Source organism: Erinaceus europaeus, chromosome X (assembly GCF_950295315.1).
Source record: "Erinaceus europaeus chromosome X, mEriEur2.1, whole genome shotgun sequence".
NCBI lineage: Eukaryota > Metazoa > Chordata > Mammalia > Eulipotyphla > Erinaceidae > Erinaceus > Erinaceus europaeus.
In genome coordinates this window covers 62,022,063-62,036,410 of record NC_080185.1, presented here as the reverse complement: position 1 = coordinate 62,036,410, position 14,348 = coordinate 62,022,063, and the positions used below count along the sequence as shown (strand labels likewise).

The following is a 14,348-nucleotide window of genomic DNA, read 5'->3' as shown; positions in this document are numbered from 1 at the left end:
AAATTGGCAGAACTTAAAAATATAGGTGCAAATATAATACATGAATATACAGACAAATAATTAAGATAAAAATAACATCTTTCATGGAAAAAACCATATTCTCATCACTTAAATAGCAAAAAAATTCCATTTACAGGTACTCAGAACATATTTTAGAGGAAAAAAAAAACAAGGTGGAATTTGAGTGATATAAAATAGGCAAGTATTTTGACTTACAAACACACTTGGGAAATTAAACCCCTCATCCTTTAAACTATATAGTCCTCTTTAAATCACTCATAATAAAAATAACTTTTACAAAACCATCACTGAATAATGTATTCTTAGGGAAATGAGGCAGTTTGCTAGAGTGGCTTGGGAAGTGTGTTAAGAACTGTACAAGATTTCTTTCTTAATGTTCTCATTACTTTATTGGGGGTTAATGGTTTACAGTACCGTTGCTGACACGTGGGTCCAATTTCTCATCTCCCCATGATAAATGTATCCAAAACACACTCACCCCCAACTTAGGTCTTTGTCCACTATCATGCACCAGAACCCAAAAGCACCATGCCTAGGCAGAATACAGCAAACCCAGTCTAAGTTTTACTTTGTGTTTCCCCTTTCTGTCATTGTTACTTAAAAAAGAAAGAAAACTAAGAAAGACTTCCTAAATGAAACAGGGACAAATGGAAACAAAACTTGTACAGTGGAAGATGATGATGATGATAATGGTGATGATGATCTCCATGTTTATTCTAATATAATTCACTGTGTTTGTATGAACACGACAGTCTATCGTGGTATTTCTATACAAGTTTTAAAGAAATTGTAAAATCTTTTAAATATATAGAGTACAAAAATTAAAAAATATAGAAGTCAAAAATTATGGAGGATGAGGTAAGTTTTGAAGAGCTGAGAAGTTGCATTTGCTGCTCAGTATGTAAGTGTTTCTTTTACTGGTTAAATGTCAAAGAGCACTCTCCAATTAAAAAAAAAAGACTTAACAGGAATGCTTGCATACTTAACTGATTCAGGGAGTTACTTTATTCATGATGGTGGTAATAGAAAGTGTTAATACCATAGAGCTGAATAAACTGATGATTTATATGTTTTAAAATTTATTAAGAAAAGTCCTGATAGCACATTACCATGCGTAAGGATCCAGGTTCAAGTCCCCTGTCCCCACCTGCAGGGGAACACTTTACAAACAGGGAAGCAGTGCTGTAGGTGTGTTTGTGTGTGTGTCTCTCTCTTCCTCTCTGTTTCCCCTTTCCCTCAGTTTATCTGTCTGTATCCAAAAGTTAATTAATTAACAAAGAAAAGCCCTGCTAGTTTCTTATATATGATAAAATAGAAGGCTGGTATCATACATGGAAATTATAATCTGTTCCAGTATAAAATAGGTATATTATATTTTGAAGAAATAAAAAAGTATGAGAAACTCTCAATTTCAGAACTGACTTGAGAAATAAGAATGTGTAATTACTTAGGGGAGATACACTGAACATTTCAAAGTTTCTGAATATTTTATATATTATTTTATATCATCATATGAAAGACTGTAACTTAATTTTCAGGTAGAATCAAAAGTCAAGAATAAAGTTGTTGTGGGAGGTAGGGTAGGAATCTAGTATTATAGACTAAGCATACAGTTTTATTGTTTTCAGAAAAAGAACCAGGGAGTGACTGGTGGCATACATGGTAGAGCATATACGCTACTGTACACAAGGAACAGAGTTAAAGCCCCTGTTCTCTAATGCAGGGGAGAAGTTTCACAAGCAGTTGAGCAGAGCTGCAAATATCTCTCCTTCCAGTCTCTTTCTCTTCTTACCTATCTGTTTTTCTATCATCGCTACAAAAAAAAAAAAAGAAAGAAAGAAAAAATAACCACTGGAAATGGTGGATTTGTTGTATAGGCATCATGCCCCCAAAATAATGCTAGTGGAAAAAAAGGGAGAGAACCAGAAATGGTTATTCTAATATTTTTGTTTGGTTCAGCGTATAAATGTCTCTTTACTAACCTGTTTTAGTATGTGACATTTCTGGAAGTAGGGTAAAATAGAAGTTTTACCTACCTTCACAAACTAAAAGTATAAATAAGTACTATTCTGGTGCTGGGATTTGGAGTTTGATGTATGTTTTGCTTAAAAGTATCTTTTAGGACAGTTTGTGGGTGATAAAATATATCACCAGAATATTGTACAGAATACTAAATCTGTTCATTTCTATACTTGCGTAAATATACCTTTATAGCCCTGTGCTTCTACGGAACAATACCAAAACCTAGGTCTAGAAGCTTTAGCTGCAAATATAGTATGTTTTTTTCCTTTTCTCTATCTTCAACAAGTTCAGGAACTCTAGGTCCCTCCAGCAAGCTGCTCAATTGCAGAGGTAGAAGATTTTGCCATTGATGCCACAGACATGCTAACTGCATGGTCATTTGGAGCTGACAGTGTGCCACATAGTCATGTTCCACTTGTGAATGCATAGAGGTATGTTGTACCAGAAAGGAATAGGAAGAATATTCATCTTAAAATGGAAGGACTGTCATGGGAGGAGCGATGGGATAGTGGTGAGGTTGGGGCACTAATATTGTCCTACCTTCACTTCCTTTCTAGTCGCACTTATACCCATTAGTACTTCCTTTTTGCCTCTTCTCTCTTTGATGGAATTGGAGTTCAGGGCTCTCTGGTCATCTTTTCCTAATATTTCTCTCCTTCTGGAAGTATAAACCGAATTTCTTTTTGGGGGGCATAAGGTAGGAGGTCTGGCATCTGTAATTGCTTCTCTGCTAGACATGGACATTGATAAGCCGACCCATACCCCCAGCCTGTTTCTATTATTCCCTAGTAGGGTAGGGCTCTGGAGATGTGAGGTTCCAGGATACTCTGGTATGGTTGTCTGCTCAGGGAAGTCAGGATGGACTTCTGATAACATTTGAAAATTGGTGGCTGAAAGGTGATAAGATATAAAGCTGGACAAAATGATGAATTATCAGGAACCAAAAACTAGGAATAGAGCAGATAAAAATGGAATCTTAGGGGTGGAAAGAATCTGGGAAGTCTATTTTAGGTATTTTCCTAGGGGCCCATGGCTTTAGAAGTTTTTGCTTGAGTTTGATAGCTTACATGGAGGTAGACTAAGCATATTGTCTGGGAAGATGATCTTAGAGCTAGGAATAGGGCTAGAAAACTGGATTAGGGCAGAGAGTAACTCCCAAATTTATAGAAAAATCTATAAATAAAATTAACTGTTTAGCCCATCAACCTGACCTGGGGCCCATATATATTCATATTTAGCACAGGAGCCTGTGTAACCTCTGAGTCCCTGTCAGTCTGAGTTCACAGTCTGTGGTCATAACTGGGAACATTGTAGGTGCTCTCAATTCAGGACTGGTGTTTCTTGAGTGGAAGGGTAGCATGACCCTGCCTCTGTTTGGAGAGTGGGACAGTTCCTACCATTGGTACTTTACAGTCAGGACAAGTTTCTACAGTGGCCCACATCAAGGCTTAAATTGATGTTCCTGATGGAAGTGACCAGTGATGGTGGAGAGAGATCTATTAGAGGTCAAGGCACATCATATCTATGTGGGAATCCAAGGATTCCCTGACTAGGGACCCAGATGATGGGATGATCTCGTATTTACTAAAAAGACTATTATTGAGTGAATCACTCTCTTGCCTTTATCCAGCTTATGTAGTCCTTTCTTTATCTGATGAGCTTGGACTTTCTCCCAAGTTGTTAAAATGTTGATTGTCATTTGTTGTAGTCGAACCAGTATTAGGTTTATGGGGTCTGTCTTATCAGGGCCTTTCTCTGAGACTGCTAAACTTATTAGGTCTAAGTCTTATAGGTTAGAGAATTAACAGTTCCTTCTTTAGGCCATTCTGCTAGAATCATAGGCTTATTAGGTCTAAGTCTCAACATGGGGGGCTATGAAGAGAACTGTTAAGCACTTTTACTTTGAGGGATGTGATTGGTCTTTGCTTATGGATGCATTACACCCAAAGCCAGTGTCTGTATCTAGTATCTAACTATGTCAAATAATACACCATCCGAAATGAACCTAAGTACTCCCATGTTTTAGGAAAGGTCTCACCAGATTAGAGGAGTTGGGAGGCTGACATCTCAGGCTTGATGTCTCTGGTGACAATCTGCAGTAACAAGTCAGTAGCAGTATAATATGGCATAGCAGCACCAGTAGCATTGATTTATTCGAGGTCAACAGAGGCAGTATGACAGTAAGTGATCAGAGAAGAAACATCAAGAAATATGGACAAAGGTTCCAGGATGAGGAGTAATAAGGATCTTAAAGATAATTGGAAGGGTCCCTTGTAATCTTAAAAGAGTTTAAAATAGCAATAGTTAATTATTATTATAACCAAGTTAGTTGGGGGCTTGTTTTTCTTTGAAAATCCAATGGTTAGGATTTACAATAATGAACTTGACATCACTATGCTTTGTCCCTTTAGGGGTATCTGGTAATCACCGTATGTTAGATACTGACAGGGCCAAATTTTTTTTTTTTTAATTTTTTATTTAAGAAAGGATTAGTGAACAAAAGCATAAGGTAGGAGGGGTACAACTCCACACAATTCCCAACACCCAATCCCCATAACCCACCCCCTCCCCTGATAGCTTTCCCATTCTCTATCCCTCTGGGAGCATGGACCCAGGGTCGTTGAGGGATGCAGAAGGTAGAAGGTCTGGCTTCTGTAATTGCTTCCCCGCTGAACATGGGCGTTGACTGGTCGGTCCATACCCCCAGTCTGCCTCTCTCTTTCCCTAGTAGGGTGTGACTCTGGGGAAGCTGAGCTCCAGGACACATTGGTGGGGTCTTCAATCCAGGGAAGCCTGGCCAGCATCCTGGTGGCATCTGGAACCTGGTGATTGAAAAGAGAGTTAACATATGAAGCCAAACAATTTGTTGAGCAATCATGGATCCCAAGCTTGGAATAGTGGAGAGGAAGTGTTAGGGAGGTACTCACTGCAAACTCTAGTGTAGTCCTGCTTTAAGGTATATATTTTGCAGTAGTTTATGGATACGTGTGCACATAAGCTCTCTATCTGGTCTTGTATCCATCTAGCCTAATACAAATGTATAGTTTAGAGCTACTTAAACGATTTAAGTCCATTGTCAGAATTTGATTGTCTTACAAATCTGAAACATTAAATACTTATGCTAAAGAAAACACATATACTTAGAACTATGGTCTAGGCAGTTAGGGAACTTGAAGTATTAAATCTGTTTTTCCCCTGACATGTTAAATTAATAATTATTTATGATATTATAAGTTAATATGAGTATAATTTCACTATTCCCACTACCAAAGGTCTTCCCACCGCACACACCCATATAACCACTATAGTTTTTCACAGTCTTGGATAAAGGTTGAGTTTTTGTTTGTTTGTTTTCATGTTCCTGTGTTCAATTCTATATTCCATATATGGAAAATCATATTTTACCTCCTTACATACTTCACTAAGCATAATCTTCTCCAGTTCCAAATTTCTATTCTTTCTTCAATTTTTTAAAATCATTTTTATTTATAAAAAGGAAGCACTGACAAAACCCATAGGATAAGAGGGTTACAACTCCACACATTCCCACCGCCAGAACTCCATACCCATCTGCTCCCCTGATAGCTTTCCTATTCTTTATCCCTCTGGGAGCATGGATCAAGGGTCATTATGGGGTGCAGAAGATGGAAAGAAGGTCTGGCTTTTGTAATTGCTTCCCTGCTGAACCTGGGCGTTTGGCAGTATCTGTAATAGTATCTCTAGTTTTGTCAATCAATTCATTATCTCTATCTTATTTTTAAAGTAATTTTTTAATTATCTATTGATGACACAGCTGCCATTCCTGGTATTAGTAATTTTGTCTTCTCTTTTTTTTTTTTTTTAAATCATTCTGCCCAGGGTTGTTAACTTTACTGACTTTTACAACTTTTTGAACATACTAGCTTATATTCTTACATTTCTTAATTGTTTGTATGTATTCTTTTAAAAGTTTTTTTGTTTGTCTGTATTCTAGTACCTTCCTTTTTATTTCCTTGTTTACATTTGTGGCTCTTCTATTTATACCTATTTAAAATAGAAGCTTAAAAATTCAAAAAATAGAAGCTTGAGCATATATCTTACCATGCATGAGGACTTGGGTTTAAGTCCCTAGTCCCCGTCTGCAGGGGGCTTCACAATTGGTGAAGCAGTGTTGTAATTGTCTCTTTCACTCTCTTCCTATCTCCTCCTTCCCTTTTAAAATTTTTTTTCTTTTTATATTTATTTATTTATTTTCCCTTTTGTTGCCCTTGTTTAACATTGTTGTGGTTATTGATGTCATTGTTGTTAGGACAGAGAGAAATGGAGAGAGGAGGGGAAGACAGAGAGGGGGAGAGAAAGACGGACACCTACGGACCTGCTTCACTGCTTGTGAAGTGAGTGCCCTGCAGATGGGAAGCCAGGGGTTCAAACTGGGATCCTTGTCCTTCCGCTTTGCGCCACTTGCATTTAACCCGCTGCGCCACTGCCCGACTCCCTCCTCCTTCCCTTTTAACTTTTGTTTGTCCTATCAAATAAAATGAAATATAGAAAAGAAGAAAACTTGGGAGTCAGGCGGTAGCCCAGCGGGTTAAGCGCACGTGGTGCAAAGCACAAGGACGGGCTTAAGGATCCCGGTTCTAGCCCCCGGCTCCCCACCTTCAGGGGAGTCGCTTCACAGGTGGTGAAGCAGGTCTGAAGGTGTCTCTCTTTCTCTTCCCCTCTCCCCCTCTCTGTCACCCCTCCCCTCTCCATTTCTCTCTGGCCTATACAACAACGACAATATCAATAACAACAACAATAAAACAAAAGAGAATAAATATAAATATTAAAAGGCACTAAATTAAAAAAAGTCAAAAAAAAAAGAAAAAAGAAAACTTAAAGAAAAAAAACTATTTTCTAATATTGTTTTCCTCTAATAGTCTTTAATCCATAGTTCACAAATTTTGATATGCTATGTTCCCGTTTGTCTTCAATTAAAATATTGCATACTAAATTTATTTATGTATTTGTTTATTCCCTTTTGTTGTCCTTGTTGTTTTATTGTTTTTAGTTATTATTGTTGTCATCGTTGTTAGATAGGACGGAGAGAAATGGAGAGAGGAGGGGAAGACAGAGAAGGGTGAGAAAGATAGACACCTGCAGACCTGCTTCGCCGCCTGTAAAGCGACTCCCCTGCAGGTGGGGAGCTGGGGGCTCGAACTGGTGTCCTTACGCCGTTCCTTGCGCTTTGTGCCATCTGCGCTTCTTCTAGCGTTTGCCCTTCTTCCGTAGCCAGTCAACAGCATCAGGTTGAATGCTGTCAGGAGCTGCTTGTTGCTGGCTTTGAAAGTGACTGGGATCCATGTGGATTCAGTCGGCTAGGAAGGATCGTCAGTTTCCCCAATGAATGGGTACTCACGGGATGCACCTGCGCTTAACCCGCTTAACTACAGCCTGACTCCCTGCATACTAAATTTTCTTTCAGTTTTTTCTTTGACTCAAGAGGCATTTAGAGGTATAATAGTTCCCAAGTATTCAGATCTTTTTCCCAAACATGTTTTATTATTTTAAATTTCATTTTTTCTCAGAAATAGTTTATATGACTTGAATTATTCTACTTTATTGAAATATTTCTTTTATGGCCCAGAATGTGATCTATCTTCAGAAACAGTCATGTGTACTTGAAGAATGTGTGTTTCTGTTGTGTGAACACTCAGGGAATGTCAATTTGGATTAGGGTTTTTCAAAATTTTGTTTGTTTTCTGTACATCTTTATTAACATTTTGTCTTGTTGATTAGAGAAAGGTATGAAATTTCTGACTGAAATATACATATAACCTTGAGATTCTACCTCAGTATTTCAAATTATTTAAAATATTCTACCAGGTTCAGTTTGCCAAAAATTTCATTCTTGTTCATGAGTAAGATTTACATATATTTTTTTACTTTTATGCTATAGTTTTTACTTTATAGTTTAAGGTTATATTACCAACAATTACTAAGTGTAGGTTGATTTTTCCCTTTGTCTTATCTCGGGAAACATTTGTATAACAGAGAGTATCCATACATTAAAAGATATCCTAGAGTGACTGGGCAATGGAGCACCCAGTTGAGCGCACATGTGCGAGGACCTGGGTTGATGTTTCCATTGCCCACCTGTGGGGATAGAGGGGGGAAGCTTAATGAGATGAAGCAGTACCACAGATCCCCCCCCTCTCTATATATATATTTGTATATATATATATATATATATATATATCTTTCTCTCTTCCTTCCTTTTTATCTCCCCCTCCCATCTCAGTTTCTTCTTATCCTATCAATTAAAAAGAAAACAAAAAAAGGAAAATAAGGTCGTTGGGAGTAATAGATTAGTTGTGCAGGAACTGAGCCCCAGCTATAACCCTGGTTGAAAAAAAAAAAAAGGAAGGAACAAGTTATCTTAGAATTTTAGAACTTCTCTAAAACCTCTTCAACTAATGAATTTTTGGTAGCACATATATTATATAACCTTTTATAGGTGCATATTAAGCTTTTTGATTACAACACAACTTATTCACAAAGTTCCTTGCATCTGGAGGGGTTGATTTTCTCACCTGCTTATCTCTTCCTTCCATTCGTCCCATCCCAATGTAATATCCATCAGAGGTCTATCCTTTCTTCAAATATTTTTTAGAAGGCCACTTACTCACTTCATGGTAACAGTCCTGATTCCGTTCACCGACTTAACTCCCACATTGTGAAGTCATCCATAACCTAACGGATTTTACTTTCATTTCAGTCCTTTTTTATTGGGAAACCACTAATTGATACTCATGTTCTGTTATTAATATTCCTGAGAATTTCTTCCTTCTCTGTATATTGTTGTTTAATAATGGACCAAGTGTCCAGTATTGGTGCAGTGTTCATACCTTACTTGAGAGCCAAATACTTCTTTTGGGATTGTGAGCTTGGTAGAGAGAGTTTTTAATATGTCTATAAAGCTAGCAAGATACTGTAAAAGTATTTATTCTAGTGAAAACAGTACTGCACTGTTGTTATGATGTTAAACCCATTTTCAGGTGTTTATAAGCAGCTGAATTGTATTTCTTATGAATAGATTATTTCTAATTTTTTTCTTTTGTGTTTTTTCCTTTTTCTTTTTGACAGAGAGAACTTGAGAAGGAAGGAGGAGATAGAGAGGGAAAGAGAGAGAGAGAGAGAGAGAGAGAGAGAGAGATGGACTTTTTTCATCGGATTTTAGTACGGTCTCAGAGTACCACTAAGTATTCAATATGTACCCAATTATGTTAGAGGTTTGAAAGCATAAAACTGTAATCTAGAGTTTTGCAATCTTCTTGCTAAATCTTTAAAAAGAAAACAAATAAATCTTTAGTTTTACTATCTCACTTAAGAATGAAATCAGAGACTCTGACTTGATAAAATTGCCAGCAAAGCAATTAGTGTTCATTATATAGATATAGCCAAATATTCAGTTTAAAATTTTTATCCTAGGCCTGGGTGGTGGCATACCTGGTTGAGGACACATATTACGATGCTCAAGAGGTTTGAGCCTCCCGGTCTCCACTTGCAGGGGAAAGTTTCATAATTGGTGAAGCAAGGCTGCAGGTATCTATCTCCCTTCTTGTCACCTCCTACCCTCTCAATTTATAGCTGTCTATACAATAAATAAATAAAGATAAAAAGTCTTTTAAAAAGTTTGTCCTGTGTCTTAAAAAAACAGTGTTCCAAAGTAGAACTTAAACTAGGGTTGGTATATTGTACAAAAGTAAAAGCCAGGGGTCAGGCAGTAGTGCAGAGCACATGTGGCGCAAAGTGCAAGGACCAGCCTAAGAATTCTGGTTGGAGCCCCCAGATCCCCACCTGCAGGGAGTTTCTTTGCAAGCAGTGAAGCAGGTCTTCAGGTGTCTGTCTTTCTCTCTCCCTCTCTGCCTTCCTCTCCTCTCTCCATTTCTCTCTGGCTTGTCCAACAACGATGGCATCAATAACAACAACAATAATAACTACAACAACAACAAAAAAAGTAAAAGTCTGGGGGTGGAGGTTGCATTGCAGGTAGGGATATTTCAGGTCCTGGTGCATGATGGTAGAGGAAGACCTAGGCTGGGGTTGAAAGTGTTTTGTAGAAAACTGAGAAATTTTACACATGTACCAACAACTGTATTTACTGTAAGCCAATATCCACCCCCAATAAAAATCTTTCAAAAAATCCAAAAAACAAAAGTAGTGTTCTGACTGGCCTACTTAATAATGACCTTTTAAAAATTTTTATTTATAAAAAGGAAACATTGACAAAACAATAGGATAAGAGGCGTACAAATCCACACATTTGTCACCACTAGAACTCCGTATCCCATCCCTTCCCCTGATAGCTTTCCTATTCTTTATCCCTCTGGGTGTATGGACCCAGGGTCATTATGTGTTGGCACTCACATGGGTGGCCTCTCAGGAGAGGTAAGCCTTGTTACTGGCCTCTCGTGTTAACTCTAGTGGCTAACAACAGAAAAGGACCAGGAGACAATTTTAATTACAAATTATCTATTTTATTGTACAGAAGGCAGGGTTTAAGTAGCAGAAGGGAACAAAGGACATTTTTCACATGTGGCAATAGTGATGGGATTTGAAGGTCAGAACCTTCATGGTGAAAGTTCTAAGGAATGAAGAGAATTGATAGCAGTAAAGGGGAGTTCCGAAGTGATTAGTGGCAAGAGAGAAGCAGACAGAAAATGACCCTTGAAGGCAGAGAGATAAGATAGAGGAGTTAGACCAAAGTGGAGGAGGGGGTTAAGGAAATAGAAAGGCCTTTTGGTCAGGGCAGAATGGAGTATGTATGACCAAAAGCAGGTGAACTATAATGAACTTTAAGCAGGCAAACCATTTGGTTTATAACAAGGAAATGAGTTAAGTGTTAGGGGGTGTAGGTTCTTGTGATGCTTGGGAGACTGACAAGGGGAAACCGAATCAGGAAAGCTTTTCCTCTATGCTCGACCCCTGAAAAGGAGAGACTGACAGGTGGGGTACCTTTTCAGACCTCCATCTTTATGATGGGAGTTCCACTATGCTCTTACCATGCTTTCACAATTAACCCCACAATTATGGGGTGCAGAAGGTGGAAGGTCTGGCTTCTGTAATTGCTTCCCCACTGAATATGGGTGTTGACAGATTGTTCCATACTCCCAGCCTCTCTCTCTCTTTCCCTAGTGGGGTGGGGCTTTGGGAGAAGTGGGCCTCCAGGACACATTGGTGGGGTTGTCTGTTCAGGGAAGTCTGGTTAGCATTATGGTAGCATCTGGAACCTGGTGGCTGAAAAAAGAGTTAACATATAAAGCCAAACAAATCTTTGACTAATCATGAACCTAAAGGCTGGAATATGTTCAGATGAAGATTTGGGGGTCTCTGTTTTGTAGATAGTAGGCCTATTTTAGTTATATTCCAAAAGGGCCTATGGCTATGCTAGTTTTTTTTCCTTTTTTTTTTCATTGCCATCAGTTATCACTAGGGATGGACATCTTTTCCTTTTTATATATTTTATGTTATAGGACTGAGAAAAATTGAGAGAGGAAGGGGAGACAAAGAGGGATAGAGAAAGAGAAAGAAAATTCTTAGACACTGCTTCACCACTCATAAAGCTTCTTCTCTGCTGGTGGACACCAGGGACTTGAACTCAGGTCCTTTTACATGTTAACATGTGTGTTCAAGCTGGTGTGCCACTGAGCTAACCCCTATGTTGTGTTTCTTCATATCTGGTAAATGGTACTGAAATAATTAGCTAATCATTTTGGAAAATTAATAATTATACTTCAGTACACATGAACGAATTCCAGAAAAATTAGATATGTTAAACATGGTAAGAAGGATCAGAGGAATCGGGCAGCAGTGCACGTAGTAGGGAGCACAATGGCCCCCACAAGAATCTTGTCTCAAGCCTCTGGATCCCCACTTGCAAGAGGGTCGATTTACAAGAGGTGAAGCAGGTCTGAAGGTGTCTATCTTCCCCTCCTCTCTTGATTTCTCTCTGTCCTATCAAAAAAATGGGAAAAAAGGCAGTGTATCCCTTGTGCCAGCACTGAGCCCCAGCAATAACCCTGGAGGCAAAAAAGAAGGATAGTAGGAGAAAGAAACAATCTTTTACTTGGCATAAATTTTGGTTTGTGATACATAGAAGAAAGAATATAGAATTAGATTATTTCTGTATAACATTAGCATCATTTATTAAGTAATCTTCCTCTACTCCAACAGTTTCTTTTTTATTGAGGAAACACTATTTACATGACTTATTGTTTTCAGGGGTACAGTTTCTTATCTCCCCAAATATATATTAGCATATTTTACTATCCATCCAAATACCACCAACTCTCCTCTGTAGTCTATTGTGCCCATCCCTTTTAGTCCCTTTCATACTCTCCCACTTTTTTTTCATTCCTTCTATTTTTTTAATTTTTATGTTACAGAATTACATGTTGACAGGGGTTTGAATCCACACCATTCCCACCACCAGTGAATCTTCACTTTCCCTACTGCAAGCCACCACAGTTCCCCTAAAGTTTTAGACGTGGGCCAACCATCTTCTCTACAACTGTCCGTCCACACTTATACAAAATTTCCCCTTTTTTTCCTGATTCAATCCTCTCTTTCCCTCTAAACCACTCATGACATCATAAATGCCTCCATATGTCCCTCTCCTTTTCCTTCTCTCTCTCTGGGTGCTGATAGAGCTGGTGTGCAGAGTCCTCTAATATTCATCCTATCACTTTTCCCCCACTGGAAGTATGGATCAAGTTTGTTTATGGGGAGCAGAAAGTAGTAGTTCTGGCTTCTGTAGCTGCTTCTCCACTTAGCATGGGCATTGACAGGTTGATCCATACCCCCAGCCTGTTTCTATCTTTCCCTAGTGGACGAGAGAACTGGAGATGCAAGGGTCCAGGACACATTGGTGAGGTCATTTGCCCAGAAAAGTTGGGGTGGAGTCATGGTAGCATCTGCAGCCTGGTATCTGGCATAACCTAAGTTGAAACAAGATGGTTGATGAACAGTAACCAGAAAGTAGGATCAGAGCAGATGTGATTAGGGGTTTTAGGGTAGAAGAAAGCTAGGGGAACCATTTTAGGCATGTACCTGGGGGCATACAACTATAGTAGTTTTCCTTGATTTTGGTAGCTAGCCTGAGGTTGGATGGGAATATTATCTGAGAGAATGGTGTCAGAGTGGAGAAAGGGGCTAGAAAGTTGGATTAGGGAAGGGAGTAGCTCCCATTATTTAAAAAAAAAAAGTGGCTAAAATTAACTATCTCCATCCACCTGCTCTAGGGCCCATATGTAAATGCATATTTATATTTAGTGTCAGAGTCTGTATAACCTCTAAGTCCCTATTAGTCTGAGATTATAGCTCATGTTCACATATGAGGAACATTGCAGGCTGCACTCATTTCAGGGCCAGTCTTTTTCAAGTGGCAGGGCAGGATACTCCCAGCCTCCCTTCAGAAACTGGGGCTATCCTCACCGTCATTGATTTATGGTAGAGCCAAGGTCCTGAGTGGGCCCACAAGATGTTGTTCCTTATGGAAGCGACCAGTGGTCACACTCTCCAACTTTAGCAATTCCAGGGTTACAGACATAGACCCAAGGTTTATTTATGTCTCAGCCTGTCTTTTCATTTGTTTTGTTTCTTAAATCCCACATGAGTGAGATTGCCCAGTATTTGTCTTTCTCATTCTTGCTTATTTCAGTTAGCATAGTCCCTTCCACTCCCAACTATGTTGTAACAAAAGACACAATTTCATCTGTTCACTGAGTAGCTGAGTAGTGTTCCATTGTGTACATGTGCCTTAGCTTTGGTGGCACATTTGGTTGAGTATATGTGTTACCATGTGCCATAGCTTCTCTACGTATTCATCTGATAGATTTAAAAAAAAATGGCTTTTGTTCCTCCCAAATCTTTCCTATTGTAAATAACACTACAAAGAGTATAAACATGCATATCTTTTTAGATAGGGTTTGTTGTTGTTGTTCTTTGGATGCATGCCTAAGAAATATTCAAGATCACATGGCAGATATGTGAATGGCCATATTACCATGAATGCACCCGATCTGTTTATTTTTGTTTTTTGAGAAATCTCCTTACTCTTTTCCATAAGGGCTGGAGGAATTTGCATTCCCACCTACAGTGTAAAATGGTTCCTTTTCCTCCACCTCTTTGCAAGCACTTGTTATTTCTATACTAATTGGTGTAGGTCATTCTCATAAGTGTGAATTTGTGTCTCATTGTTGTCTTGTTTGCATTTCTCTGACAATAAGTGACTTTGAGCATTTTAATGTTTGCTCACTGGCCACCTAGAAATCTTTGAAGTGTCT

General features: G+C 38.6%; 1 protein-coding gene across 23 annotated transcripts in view; it reads left to right on the top strand.

Annotated features, from left to right (window-relative positions):
- Positions 1–14,348, top strand: part of ARMCX5 (armadillo repeat containing X-linked 5) — a 162,619-nt gene that overhangs the window by 31,184 nt on the left and 117,087 nt on the right. For 4 of the 23 annotated variants that reach the window (XM_060183337.1, XM_060183344.1, XM_060183345.1 and 1 more), the window contains exon 6: positions 9,493–9,606. The exons of the other annotated variants lie outside the window; for them this stretch is intronic. In XM_060183337.1, the coding sequence (XP_060039320.1) occupies positions 9,493–9,549 (57 nt within the window). In that variant the 3' untranslated portion in view covers positions 9,550–9,606. The remainder of the gene's footprint in view (positions 1–9,492; positions 9,607–14,348) is intronic. 23 annotated transcript variants of the gene reach the window in all.